At 33.4% G+C, this 15,086-nt stretch overlaps 1 protein-coding gene across 5 annotated transcripts in view; it reads left to right on the top strand.

The window, feature by feature from the left end:
- Positions 1–15,086, top strand: part of MAPK10 (mitogen-activated protein kinase 10) — a 331,553-nt gene that overhangs the window by 234,960 nt on the left and 81,507 nt on the right. For 4 of the 5 annotated variants that reach the window (XM_045820356.1, XM_045820358.1, XM_045820357.1 and 1 more), the window contains 4 exons: positions 6,262–6,320; positions 7,143–7,281; positions 7,972–8,137; positions 10,782–10,853. In XM_045820356.1, the coding sequence (XP_045676312.1) occupies positions 6,262–6,320; positions 7,143–7,281; positions 7,972–8,137; positions 10,782–10,853 (436 nt within the window). The remainder of the gene's footprint in view (positions 1–6,261; positions 6,321–7,142; positions 7,282–7,971; positions 8,138–10,781; positions 10,854–15,086) is intronic. The other variant, XM_045820360.1, reaches the window with a different exon arrangement.

The raw sequence follows: 15,086 nt of genomic DNA, 5'->3' as shown, positions 1-15,086 counted from the left end.
CCTATCAATAATAACATTAAATGTAAATGGATTAAATGCTCCAATCAAAAGGCATAGGGTAGCTGAATGGATGAGAACACATGAGCTACACATATGCTGCCTACAGGAGACCCACCTCAGAACAAAAGACCTACACAGACTGAAAGTGAAATGTTGGAAAACAATATTCTAAGCAAATGGACAGGAAAAAAAACCTGGGGTAGCAATTTGTACATTGGACAAAATATACTTGAAAACAAGTGCCATAAAAAGAAACACAGAAATTCACTTCATAATACTCAAGGGAAGAATCCACCAAGAAAACATAAGCATTGTAAACATACATGTACCCAATGTAGGAGAACCCAAATATATAAGGAAAATCTTGGAGGACTTCAAGAAAGACATGGAGAGTAACACACTTTTACTAGGGGATTTCAATACCCTACTGTCAAAAATGGATAGATCTTTCAAACAATATATCAACAAAGATATTGTGGCATTGAACAATATCCTAGGTCAAATGGAATTAACTGATATATATATATAGAGAGCCTTTCATCCCAAGGAAGCAAAATAGACATTCTTTTCAAATGCACATGGAACATTTTCAAAGATAGACCACATGATAGACCACATGATAGGACACAAAACAAGCCTCAACAAATTCAAGAAAATTTAAATCACATCAAGCATGTTCTTGGACCACAAGGGCCTGAAACTAGAAACCAACCTCAAGGAAAACACTAAAAAACACTCAACTTCATGGAGATTAAATAGTATGCTATTAAATAATGAATGAGTTAATAACATCAAGAAAGAAATCAAAAAGTTTCTGGAAACAAACAAAAATGAACTCACAACAGTCCAAAACTTATGGGACAAAGCAAAGGCAGCTCTTAGAGGGAAGTTCATAGCAATACAAGCCTACCTAAAAAAGACAGAAACATTTCAAATAAACAACCTAACCCTACATCTATAAGAACTGGAGGAACAACAACAAAGACAGCCCAGAGTGAGTAGAAGGGAGGAAATAAGCAATATCAGAGCAGAATTAAATGATGGAGACTAAAAGAACAATACAAAAGGTCAATAAATCCAGTAGCTGATTTTTAAAAAAATAAAGAAAATTGGCCCTGGCTGGTATAGCTCAGTGGATTGAGTGCTGGCCTCTGAACCAAAGGGTCACTAGTTCAATTCCCAGTCATGGCACATGCCTGGATTATAGCCCAGGTCCCTAGTGCAGAGTGTGTGAGAGTCAACCACACACTGATGTTTTTCTTCCTCTCTTTCTTCCTTCCCCCACCCTAAAAATAAGTAAATAAAATCTTTAAAAATAATAAAAAGAAAATTGACAAACCTTTAACCAGACTCAGCGAAAAAAAAGAAAGAGAACCTAAATAAATAAAATCAGAAATGAAAGAGGAGAGATTACAGCTGATACCACAGAAATACAAAGGATTGTGAGAAATTACTACAAAGAACTATATGCCAAGAAATTGAAAACCTAAGTGAAGTGGACAAATTTCTAGAAAAATATGGTCTTCTAAAACTGAATAAAGAAGCAGAAGAAAGCCTCAACAGACTGATAACAGCCTGAAATTAAAGCAGTAATCAAAAAATTCTGGCACACAAAAGAGCTGGACCGGATGGTTTCACAGGATTGTACAAAGCATTTAAGGAAGAGGTAACCCTATCCTTCACAGACTATTCCAAAAAAATCCAAAATGATGGAAGACTCCCAAACTCTTTTCATGAGGCCAGTATCATCCTAATCCCAAAACCAGATAAAGACACAACAAAGAAAGAAAACTACAAGCCAATATTGGTGATGATCATAGATGATAAAATCCTCAACAAAATTTTGCCAAACCACATCCAGCAATATATTGAAAAGATCATACACCATGATCAAGTGAGATTCACTCCAGGATGCAAGGATAGTACAGTATTCACAAATCAATAAATGTAATACATCACATAAACAAAAGGAGAGACAAAAATCACGTGATCATATCAATAGATGTAAAAAAGCATATGATAAGGTACAACACACATTTATGACAAAAGTATTCAGCAAAGTGGGAGTAGAGGGAGCATAATTCGACCTAACAAAGGCCATGTGTGAGAGACCTGCAGCCAACATCATACTCAATAGGCAGAAACCAAGTTTTCCCAATAAGATCAGAGAGAAGACAAGGGTGTCTGCATTCACCACTTCTATTCAACATAGTATTGGATAGTCTAGCCACAGTGATCAGACCAGAAAAAGGAAAAAAAGGCATCATAATTCAAAAGGAGGAAATAAAAATTATCATTTGTTTGCAGATGACATGATAGTGTGCATAGAAAATCTTTAGACTCCACCAAAAAAATTACTTGACCTAATAGGTGAATTTGCCAAAACAGCAGGATATAAAGCCAATATTCAGAAATTGAAGGCAATTTGATACAACAAAAACAAAATATCAAAAACATAAATTAGGAAAAATTTAGGAACAAGAATAATGTACTTAGGAATAAATTTAACCAAGAAGGTAAAAGACCTGTACTCAGAAAACTACATGACACTGAAGAAAGAAATTAAGGAAGACACAAATAAATGGAAACATATACTGTGTTCATGGATAGGAAGAATTAACATCATCAAAATGTCCATACTACCCAAAGAAATTTATAGATTCAATGTAATCCATATTAAAATACCAATGACACATTTCACAGATATAGAACAAACATTTCAAAAATTTATGTGGAACCATAAATGACCTTGAATAGACTCAGCAATTTTGAGAAAAAGGAATAAAGTGGGAGGGATCACATATCTCATATCAAACTGTATTACATGCCACTGTAGTCAAAACAGTCTGGTATTGACATAAGAACAGACACATATACCAATGGAACAGAATAGAGAGCCCAGGTATAAACCCAAGTCTCTGTGGTCAATTAATATTTGACAAAGGTGGGCAGGAGCCATAAAATGGAATCAAAATAGCCTCTTCAACAAATGGTGTTGGGAAGTCTGGACAACTACATGCAAAAAAATGAAACTTGACTACCAACATACACCCTATACAAAAATAAACTCAAAATGGATAAAAGACTTAAATATGATTTTTGTGACACCATAAAAGTTCTAGGGAAAAACACAGGCAGGAAAATTTCAGATATTCTGCTCAGCAATATTTTCACCAATATGTTTCCTAGAGCAAGGGACATAAAGGAAAGAATAAACAAATTGATCTATATCAAATTTAAAAGCTTCAACATGGCTGTAGAAAACATCAGCAAAATGAAAAGAGAACCAATTGCATGGGAAAATATATTTGCCAAATATACCTTGGACCAGGGTTTGATCTCCAAACTATATAAAGAGCTCACATGACTCCACACCAGGAAGACCAACAATCCAAGTAAAAAATGAGCAAGGGACCTGAACGGACACCTCTCCAAAGAGGGTCCACTCATACAGAGGCCCAGAGACATAAGGTGCTCAGCACTGGAAAGAATGCTCGGCATTGCTAGTCATCAGAGAGATGCAAATTAAAACCACAATGATATACCACCTCACACTGGTCACAATGGCCATCATTAACAAATCAACAAACAAATGGTAGTGAGGTTGTGAAGAAAAGGGAACCCTAGTGCAGCCACTGTGGAAAACAGTATGAAATTGCCTTAGAAAACTGAAAATGGAACTGCCTTTTGACCCAGCAATTCCACTGCTGGGATTATACTGTAAGAATCCTGAAACAGAAATTCAGAAGACCTATGCACCCCAATGTCCATAGCAATGTTATTTACAATAACACTGCCAAGTGCTGGAACCAACCTAAGTACCCACCAGCAAATGAGTGGATCACAAAACTGTGGTACATTTACACAATGGAATACTACACAGCAGAAAGAAAGAAGGAGCTCCTACCCTTTGTGACAGCATGGAACAGGATGGAACTGGAGAGCATTATGCTAAGTGAAATAAGCCGGGCAGTGAAAGACAAATACCATATGATATCACCTATAAGTGGAACCTAGTCAACAAAACAAACAAAATAGAACCAGAGATATGGATATAAAGAATAAACTGACAGTGATAGTGGGGAAGTGGATAATGGGGGGAAGAAGGGGAAGGGTCAAGTCAAGGAACATGTATAAAGGACCCGTGGACAGAATCAATGGGGTCGGGGGCAAAGGGACGATTGAATGTGGAAGGTGGGGGTTGGTAGGTCAAGGGAGATTAATGGGGGAATATTGGAAACAACTGTAATTGAACAACAATAAAAATAATTTTAAAAAGTAAACACTTCAGAAAAGAGAAGCTCGGTATTGAAATGATAATTTGTAAATGGTATCCTACCTGCTACCACCTTTTGTGTGTGTTTATATATATACATGTATATATATAAAAGTTTTGGGAAATACATTTCTAGGACACGTTAACAGAGAGGAAGTAAGTTAAACGTCTGTGCATTTTAAGATGTTGGAATAGAGGAACTAAATCACATTCCTGCCTGGAAACTGTTCAACAAAAATGGAAATACGTGTGATGATCTGTTTCTAAAGACAAGATTTTAAATTACTCATTAGTAGGAATAAGTGTTCATCAGGAAACAAAAAAAGAACAGAGGATAAATCCTCAAAAGGAAATCAAAGAAGCTAAAAGTGCTTTGGAAAAGGGAGAATAATATATAGTGATGGGGAATTTACCTTTCAAAACAATAAATCTTGATTTATTTAAAAATAAATACTATTTTCTAGATTAATATGGATTGCCTATTCACCAGGTGATATGTGTTGTTTGTACTATGTTGTATATATGTGTGTTCTATACCTAGTCTGATAGTTCTGTTGAAAAAATAGCAAAATAAACTATGTTCCAAGATTAATAAAATACTAGAAAACCAGACTTACTCTATGTTCCAATGAGAGATATACCACATAAATATTTTTCCATACAGGCTGTAACTACATTCAGAATGACAAGGTACTTTAATAACAAGCTTTAAAGATAGTTTGAAACAATTTTATTTCTATATGCATATTCCATACATACTATGGAATATAGTATATTCCATACATACTATGGAATATGCATATTCCATATATGCTTTAACAGAGAAGATATTGGTTTTTGGATATGTTATAGACATTGCCATATATATATTGCCATATATACATATATATATGAGGGAAAATATTGGATGGTATTATGATTTTTTCTTAATAATTCCTCAAAAAGTGAAAACTACTTAAAACCTAAAAATATTCCTCATAATTGATTGCTTTTCTCAGATATTTTAAATAATTTTGTTTTATTTTAATTACTTCATATGTTTCTGTACTACTTACAAAGTTTACAGCAATTATTTAATTCATGTTTTAGAGATGTATAAATCTTAAACTTGTACTTACCCAATTTTTTGTGAAATAGTTGCATATATACTATGAGTAGAAGATTGCTATCTATATTTTTTATTTTTATATCCTACTGACACATTAGTACAGAATATTTAGCTAAAAGAACATTTTGAGTTATTTAGGTATGCAGTCTATTTGGAAATATGACAAGGTTTTTTTTTTAATTTACTTATACAAAAAGGTAAAATTCTTTACTGTCTCATATATAAAATAAAGTTGGAAACAAAAAAAATAAGAAACAGAATTTTGATTACTTTTTACATTTTCTACTAAATTCATTATTGATATCATTCAAAATTTATCTTTCCCCACATATACCATTGGAACATTAGTTTAATAATATTTGAGTGTGGAATAGAAGCAAAGTAAACTAAAGTAACAATAAAAAATATATCTTGTATATATTTTGAACACCACTTTGAATTAGAACACCATCTTTTTCACTTGGACAAAAAACATGGTCTTGCTAAGTCTTGTAGGATGTTTCACTGCTGCCTCACTTTCCTTATATGGTTCTCCTTCTTTGTTGTTTAATTGCATTCAGCTTTATATTTTATCAAGGAGAACCATACTTTAAATCAATATTAAAATTATGTGTCTACCGTGACTCATAAAAAGCTTAAGAATTTGAGCTTTTTAATTGTATTTTAACCTGGAGACAGATCATATACCCTTTCTGAATACATTTTTGTATGTTTCATGAGAGTTCTAGAACTTTTCCAAACTTTTCTATTTCTATCATAGAACTAGTGTGTGACTTTGAGTTGGAAAAATGCTAGTCTAAATATGCTTTTAAAATAATGTATTCTCTCCTTTTTTCTTTCATTTTTTCCTCTGTTTCTTCCACTGTCTCTTTTACAGATTATTAGTTTATTAAATGTCTTCACACCCCAGAAAACACTGGAGGAGTTCCAAGATGTGTAAGTAGCAAAACTCATGAAGGGAGAATATAGCACTCTAATAACTCGAGGGAAATTGACAAGAATCAAATAGATGAAATCCACTGTAGAGATCAAAGGGACATAAAAGCCGGCAGTAAATGAAAAGGATCTAGTGATAGGACAGGGGTTTTGTTTCTCGTGTTATTTTCCAGAAAGATGCCTCTGCTTCTTTCTGGTTTTCTGGTTCTTTGTGCTTTTTTATTCCACATTCTTGGTTCAGCTGAAGATTTATTATTTTTATGTGTTTTTTATTATTGTTGATTCTGTGAGATTTTTAGAATGAGTCAATACACTTTGAGAAATATTAATAAAGAGGGACCTGATAATCATTATCTTTAATATTTATTTTTATTTTTGTGGTACCTTTGACTTTGTGTAAAAAGAATAATCTACTTATAAGTATAGTGATGGTAAGCAGAGGAGAAGAAGTAAACACCTTGGCCTATTTAATACAGACTTGTTGTATTTAATGGAAGATGCTACTTTGAATTTTTTTTTATTTGTAGAGTCATAGTACTTGGGAAACAGTTGCAGGAAATTCAGGGAAAAGTGAGAACAAGATGAAGGTAGGAAATATATGATCAGGAGCCACACACTAATAAAAGCTCCTTCTATTGGCAACCTGTGGTGGAGTTACCATGTGAAGCATGTGCACAAAACTTGGAAGTTTTTTAAATATTTTTCATTCAATCCGATGTGGAGCTGGGAAGTAAGGAAGAATTCCAGATTTAGGAGAGGATTCTGTCTTATTTGAAACAATTCACAGGTGATCTGGAACTAAACTGTGGATTTACCTTGCAGTTACTTAGTAATGGAACTGATGGATGCCAACTTGTGTCAGGTGATTCAGATGGAATTAGACCATGAACGGATGTCTTACCTTCTATACCAAATGTTGTGTGGCATCAAGCACCTTCATTCTGCTGGAATTATTCACAGGGTAAGAATACCTACTACAGATTTACAATTCAGATGTTTTAGAGAAGAGAAACCAATTGTAGATGATTTTCTTTATGTAGGGGGCTTGGTTAAATGTACTATCCTCCCTCATTTCTTTAATGATAGAATTAGCACATAGTTCACTGAAGTGTAGAAGGATACCTTACCTACACTGTAGTTGATTTTATTTAATATTTTGTTTTAGCTCATTGAGATTCAGCTTCTGAGAAACCTCTTGTTTTCTAGCCCCCTGATTGGCAGAGGGCATATACGCAGTTGAAAGAAGACAGTACATTTACACAGTTTGTTTCTGACACTGTAAAGGCAGCTGCCCTGCTCTGCTCTCCTGTCAGGTCTAGAAATGAAATATAGCTGAAAGGTTTATGTTGTCATAAGGAGGAAGCTAACTGATGACAATACATTTTTTTTTCTGAAAACTCTTTCCAAAATGAGCCTAAATAGTAACAATGATAGTACAATTCTGGGTTTAAAAAAGTTTAGGAGGTTATAAAAAAACCCTGAAAACTTATTGTAAACTCCTTTGGGCAGTAACCATTTGCTCTATGTAGGACTGGCAGTGGGGAAGGGGCAGTCAGTGCTATTGCAAGACTACCATGTTGGTCAAGTAGATGGAAATCACACATTCTGTTTGACGCTGGCTTTGAACTCCTTCTCTTGTTCCTATTGTCAGGATCTAAAACCAAGTAACATTGTAGTCAAGTCTGATTGTACCTTGAAAATTCTCGACTTTGGACTGGCCAGGACCGCAGGCACAAGCTTCATGATGACTCCTTATGTGGTGACACGTTATTACAGAGCCCCTGAGGTCATCCTGGGAATGGGCTACAAGGAGAACGGTAGGGATGCTTCTGAGTAGTAGCTACGGGGACTGCAAAGGAAATGAGTACATGTTCAGATAGGCAGAGTAACATTCTCTTTCATGGATATGAATATTTTAATAGGACTGCCAGCTTTCATGTTCAGAGTTTTGTGTGTGTGTTTTTTTTAAATACTATTAAGGGAGAATCACTCATTAAAAATGTGAAGAGTGTTTCTGAGAAGTGAGCTTTGCTAGAAGAGCACTGGCATGTTATAGCTAAAAAGAATTGTCAGTGGAGTCTGGCTAAATTATCAATGGATACTAATGAGCACACATGCTGTAGATACCAAGAAAAATTGCTGTTTAGGTTGCAGCTCAGGCTTAAAGTGAGTATGAAAACACAAAGATGTCTATCTATTACATCTAACCATTTGGCTTTATGTCATGTCTTAGAGAGATGGCTCTAGGCCTAGGAAAAGGCAAACAAAAATACACCACAAATCCCTGGAACTAGAACCTTCACAAATGTGCAATGAATACCCAAATTAGAATAATCCAAATTGTTCAGGTAGAATGAGAGTTTATTTACTACTTTAAAGTGCTCTATAAACAATATTTAGAGTAGCGGTTCTGTAGTAAATATTTATAAATTCCAAAAATCATAGAGAAATATTTTATACAACTGCTTTCATAAAGAAAATCTAGTACTCAGGAGCACTTTAAAACAAAAGGTAGAAAGAATATTCAAAATGTATTCCAATATAATTTTATTGATTAAAATGAAGGATGTATAAGTACCTATCAGAAAACATCACAGTATATCTTTTTGAAAAGAACATCTATAACAAATAATATAGCATATTAAAAATAACATCTAATATATTTAGGAATTAAAGTAGTTTTAAATTAGGATTTTCTTATGTACTCAATACCTTTATACTTATTTTATATTCTATTTTATTTAATTCTAGCAGTTCCTTTTTCATAAGTTCTATAAAAATAATTATCATTGTATTTTTATATGAAGGTACCAAAGGGTACTTTTATGAAAATTTCCTGACCACCAAAGGTAAAAAAATTTGTGTACTCCCAGATTAGAATAAAGACAACACTTTTGTGCATTTGTTTATTTTTTAAAGATTTTTTTTTATTTATTTTTAGACAGAGGGGAAGGGAGGGAAAAAGAGAGGGAAAAACATCGATGTGAAAGACAAACACCAATCGATTACCTCTCATACACACCCAACCAGGAACCAAGCCCACATTCTAGGCACGTGCCCTGGCCAGGAATTGAACTGGTGACCTTTCACTTTACAGGATGACATCCCTGCAACTGAGCCACACCAGTCAGGGCTATGTATTTGTTTAAAAGAAGAAAAAGAGTCAGCTCCTAGGAAGGTCAGGTTCACTTTGGTAGACAATGGAAAAAGTGTGTTACCTTTTGACTCGGAAGAGGCAAATTTAGTCCTCTTCCCAAAGCAATACTACATCTCACTTATTTGGAAAATCAGATATTTGTATATATTCTTAACAAGTTTTTTAAAAATCAAATCAAATCAAAGGGAAACCAATTTATAAAGTCAAGAATTCAAGGATCTACAGAGGTCTCAGGAGGTCTGAATTTGCCTATTATGACTTTTCAGATCTTTGCTGCACAAATGAAACATAATCTCATCCCTTCTTTCCTCACTAGCAAGGGTTGCAAGTTACTGCTTTAGTTTTATCTTTGTTTTGTTTTGTTTTTATCTCTAGATCCCTGGAGAAACCACACTTAGCACCCTTGTGCCGTTCTCCCACTTATGAGTGGGAGGAAGGTTATCATGCAGAAAAACCCGCTTGCTCCCACATCAGGCATGTCCAGCTAACCTGTGCACCTAACCCTGCCTTCCTTCCCCATGGAGCATTTTAGCCTAATGATTTTGCCCTCAACTTCCCTTTGTCCTTACTAAAAGCTAGCTGGAAGAGGGGAAAAATTGGGAAGAGAAAGTGAAGCATTTTAGGTTAACAAATATGACAACTCAGAAAAAAATATACATATATAATAATTTTTAAATATCTTTAACACTTTTTTTTACTTTACTTCCAGGTGACTCTTTTAAACATGTGCTAATTAATTTTATATGATATTTTTTGAAATATTTCAAATAGAAGCTAAAACTGCTATCTATTAATAAAAATTACTTCTGGAAGAAAAAACTAAGTCCTGAAACCCCCCAGAAAAATATCATATAAGATTTAAATATTTCTGCCTTAAAACTATAGTTTCAGCCATTTCATAGTTTCTTGGATTTGAATGCATGTACAAAAAGAAAAGGTCTCTTCCCCCTATTCCATATAACTGAGTAGAGTATAAAAATGGAAATGCCACCCCTACAGATTGATGAAGATGCTGTTGGTTTAGTTGCTGCTTTTCCATGCAAACATTTCATGGAACTAAAGAGGCTATCTAAAGCATAAAGTACCCATAAAGTAATTTTTTAAAATTAATTTGAGCTCTCATACTAGACATTAGTTATGTGGTATTATAGAGCTGGTTTCAATTCTTTTTAGCCAATTTTTGATGGGAAACAGAAATTGTACCTTCTAATCAAATGTTCTTTTTTCCTTCTCCTTCAGAGATCAATTATCTCAGTTAACTTTACTTTCCTTCCTTTTCTTCACTTCCCTGTCTCCTGTTCTAGTGGATATATGGTCTGTGGGATGCATTATGGGAGAAATGGTTCGCCACAAAATCCTCTTTCCAGGAAGGGACTGTATCCTTGTACCTTTTGCTGCAGCTTTACATGTTTTGTGCTCTCTCCCTTTAAACACGTAATGGTTTTACCAGGAGAGTAAAGATAGAAGCAAAAAGTTGGGTAAGTGGTATAACTATGATTTTTTAAAAAGTGGTAATTTCTATAATCTGAGCAGTACTGAAGACTACCTACTGCAATGATTTGTGTTAATAAAATTTCAGTGGGCTTTTTCTTCTTAAATTATTTTTTGTCTATAATTCAAAGTAGCAATGCTATTTTTTCATAAATAAGAGAGGCCACCAAATCCTAGATGATTAAAATATATTCATTTTTACAAATGGAAAAATAAGCCACTATTTGCAAGTATTTTCCGTCTGCTTTCTAAGACTATTTTGCGCATCTACAACATTTAGGTGTAGTAATTTCTCTCCTCACTGACATCTTAAGCTTCTGAATTTCTCTTGACACTACATCCAGCCTTAAATAGGTCATTATAACACTTTCTTCTTAAAACATGAGCTTCCACATTTAAAAATCATAATTATTATTCAAATTGCTGGGTGTCTGGTGGGTTTAAAATAGGCCTCCCTCACTTGACTTGGATATGTGAGTTAGATATAGATAATTACTTTCCAAAGAAATGTAGAATTTTAAAAAAGCACTGTTGATACGAGTTCTATCACTGAGTGCTGTGCTAGATTTCATCAGAAATGTCTTGAAGTGATATTTATGATTTACAATGATTAAATGAGCTGCTATATTTCTGAAATGACCAAAAACTTACTAACAGAGGCACATAATTTTTATTATAGTATGTAGATAATAAAGTTTACATATTAATAGAGGATATGCTTTTTTAAAATACAGAAATGCCCTACTAATATACAATAGTAAAATCTAAGTACAACAATAATTAACAACTTTCACAATAATAATGAAAGATTGAGTTTAATATATTTATTATATATGACTGTTTTGTAAAAGAACAATAAATATGTGATACACAACTCTATTAAATATTGCATTTGACTAATAAGAAAGCTCTATGAAGGACCTTTTTTATTGTGTAAGAAAAATTATGATTGTTTAGTAGAAACAAAAATAGAAGAAAAACCTATGATAATTGAAATTTGGACTCAATATGAAATTAATACACAGTGAGTATGCATTTTTGTGGGCATTTATTTATTCTGCTGGATATTAATGAGATATTCTCTAAATTCCAGTAATAAAGTAAGAGTAATGACATCTTCTAGAACTATACTGCCCAGTAGGTAGCCACTAGCAACTTGTGGCTACTCAGCACTTGAAATTATGGCTGGTTTGAGGTGAGATATGTTATATGTGCACATACTAGATTTTGAATATATAAAAGGAAAGCATGTAAAATATCTCATTAATAATTTTTATGTTGATTATATTTTGAAATACTTCATTTCAATTTATATTATTTATATTTTGAGGATCAATTCTATATTCAATGTAGCTGATTTAAAAGGAACCTCTTAATCAGCACTTAAAGTGAAGTTACACAGCCACATCTCTGTACTCTTTTAAGTTAGTGAAATACAAAAAGTCAGAATGCCTCATTTCCATGTGGCATAGGTACAGCTTCTTAGATTTTCATTAGCATGGTTCTCTGAGATCTAATTTATCTCTGCAGACATTTATCTGGATTCCTTTTTACTTAATTTAACAGTATTAAATTTAAAAGTCAGTAAAATGAAGAAAAACCAAAACACTTTTCAACCTAAAATAACCATTCAGAAAATAAGCAGACAGAGATAATATCACCATATCGATAATTCTTTATTCTTCTGAAAATTGTTCTCATGGAGGTATTTTTTCTCCTTTTTATTTTAGTTTATATTTTAGAACAGTGTTTGTAACTGAAAGTAAGTTGTGCAAAAATCAATAAAAGTATGATCCTAGAAAATTAATATATCCTAATATACAAAATGTAGATTGTAATAAGCATTTGCATTCTGAATCCCTTTATTTTAAGCAGTGATTATGCAGTATCGGTCTTTGGTAGGTTAGTGTCATTTATAATAATGAGCCTGAATGAGGACCTAAAAAGTAAACAGAGAAGTTACATAAAGACATTTGTAGTGGAAAACATTTTGCTTAGCTTAAATTCTACTTAAATATAGATAAATAATTTGAGATGCAATGAGTTAGAACTGCCATCATATTGAAAATGTATAAATTTGGATTTAAATACTTAATTCATTTTACCTATAATTAAAATTATAACTTAACATTGTAAGTCATGGCCACATTTTAAAAATAAACTAAACCATAGAAATCCCTATTAAACAATGAATAACACATACTCTGCTTCTTTTAAGTTCCATTAATATTTACATGAAATCATTATCATTATATGAGTATAGTTCCCTATCAAGCATTGAGAAATCAAAGCATTAAATTAGCTTCACTAATTTAAACCATGATAGACACAAGTTGAGGGACTGGCTGATGGAGGTTTTATATTAGGAGGAGAATTGCACCAATATTTTAGCATTTAAATGAGTCCAGCATTTACCAGAAGTAATATCAAAGATTAGTACATATTAACAAAAGTATATGACTTTTTGACTACTTCCATGATTCCTCAGAGACTTAAAAAAGTGATCATAGGTTCTCTTATTTTACATGAGACATTTCACTTAGAATGAAAAACCTTATCAAGGTTATAGGTGTAAAGCCAAGTTGTTAAGGAACCAGGAAATAATTTTACAAAAATATATTTGAAGAAATAAAGAAAAATCCTCAAATTATTGAATTCCATATGTTTTCTAAGCTTAAACATGAAAATTAGGAATAATCAAACTTAAGTAAACAAAATTTGGAGACTGTGGGTTATTATATCCATCTAGTGCAGATAGATACTCTGAATACTTTTTACCTCTGTGAAATAACTGCTTACTTTCTGATAAACTTTTGCAACTAATGCATCGCTATTGTTTGAGTCTGTTCCCTAATAATAAGATATTACAAGGTTATTTCAAACAGTATATATTATACCCCAAACCATAAGAATCATAGAAGAGAACATAGGCAGCAAAATTTCAGGCATTGCTCATTGCAATATTTTATCAGATACATCTTTCTAGTCAAGGGAAACAAAAGAAAAAGTAAATAAATGGGACTACATCACACTAAATTTTTTGCACAGCAAAGGAAATCAATGATGAAATAAAAAGACAACTCACAGAATGGAAAAGCATATTTGCCAATGCATCTGATAAGGGGTTAATATCCAAAAATTTTTTAAGATTTTATTTATTTATTTTTAAAAAGGTAAGAGAAGGAGAAAGAGAGAGAGAGAGAGAAACATCAATGTGTGGTTGCTGGGGGCCGTAGCCTGCAACCCAGGCATGTGCCCTGACTGGGAATTGAACCTGCGATGCTTTGGTTCGCAGCCCGCGCTCAATCCACTGAGCTACACCAGCCAGGGCAATATCCAAAATTTTTAAAGAACTTATAAAACTCAACACTAAAAAGAAAACCAACCCAATGAAAAAATTGGCAAAGAATCTGAATAGACACTTCTCCAAAGAGGCCAATAGACATATGAAAAGATGCTCAATGTCACTAATCCTCAGAGAAATGCAAATTAAAACAACAATGAGATATCATCTCATACCTGTCAGAATGGCTATCATCAATAAATCAACAAACAACAAGTGCAGGCAAGGATGTGGAGAAAGGGGAACCCTTTTACACTGTTGGTGTGAATGTAGACTGGTGCAGCCACTGAGGAAAGCAGTATGGAGATGCCTCAAAAAATTACAAGTGGATCTGCCTTCTGACCCAGCAATCCTACTTCTGGGAATATATCCAAAAGAACCCAAAACACTAATTTGAAAGAACATAAGCACCCCTATGTTCATTGCAGTGTTATTTACAATTGCCAAGATATGGAAACAGCCCAAGTGTCCCTCAGTAGACAAGTGGATAAAACAACTATGGGACATTTACACAATGATATGCTACTTAGCCATAAAAAAGAAGAAAGTTTTACCATTTGTAACAGTATGGATGGACCTGGAGACCATTATGCTAAGTGAAATCAACCAGTCAGAGAAAGACAAATACCATATGATTTTACTCATATGGGGATCTAATGAACAAACTGAACTAGCAAGGAAAGTGGGGGCAGACACATAGATGGAGAACAAGTTGACAGCTAAGGGCTGGGGGGAGGTTATAGGGTGGAGGAGGGATTGAACAAAAAGGGAAAAG

Source organism: Phyllostomus hastatus, unplaced genomic scaffold (genome assembly GCF_019186645.2).
Source record: "Phyllostomus hastatus isolate PE091 unplaced genomic scaffold, TTU_PhHast_1.1 phas_scaffold_39, whole genome shotgun sequence".
Lineage (NCBI taxonomy): Eukaryota > Metazoa > Chordata > Mammalia > Chiroptera > Phyllostomidae > Phyllostomus > Phyllostomus hastatus.
This window is presented reverse-complemented; position numbering and strand designations above follow the sequence as displayed.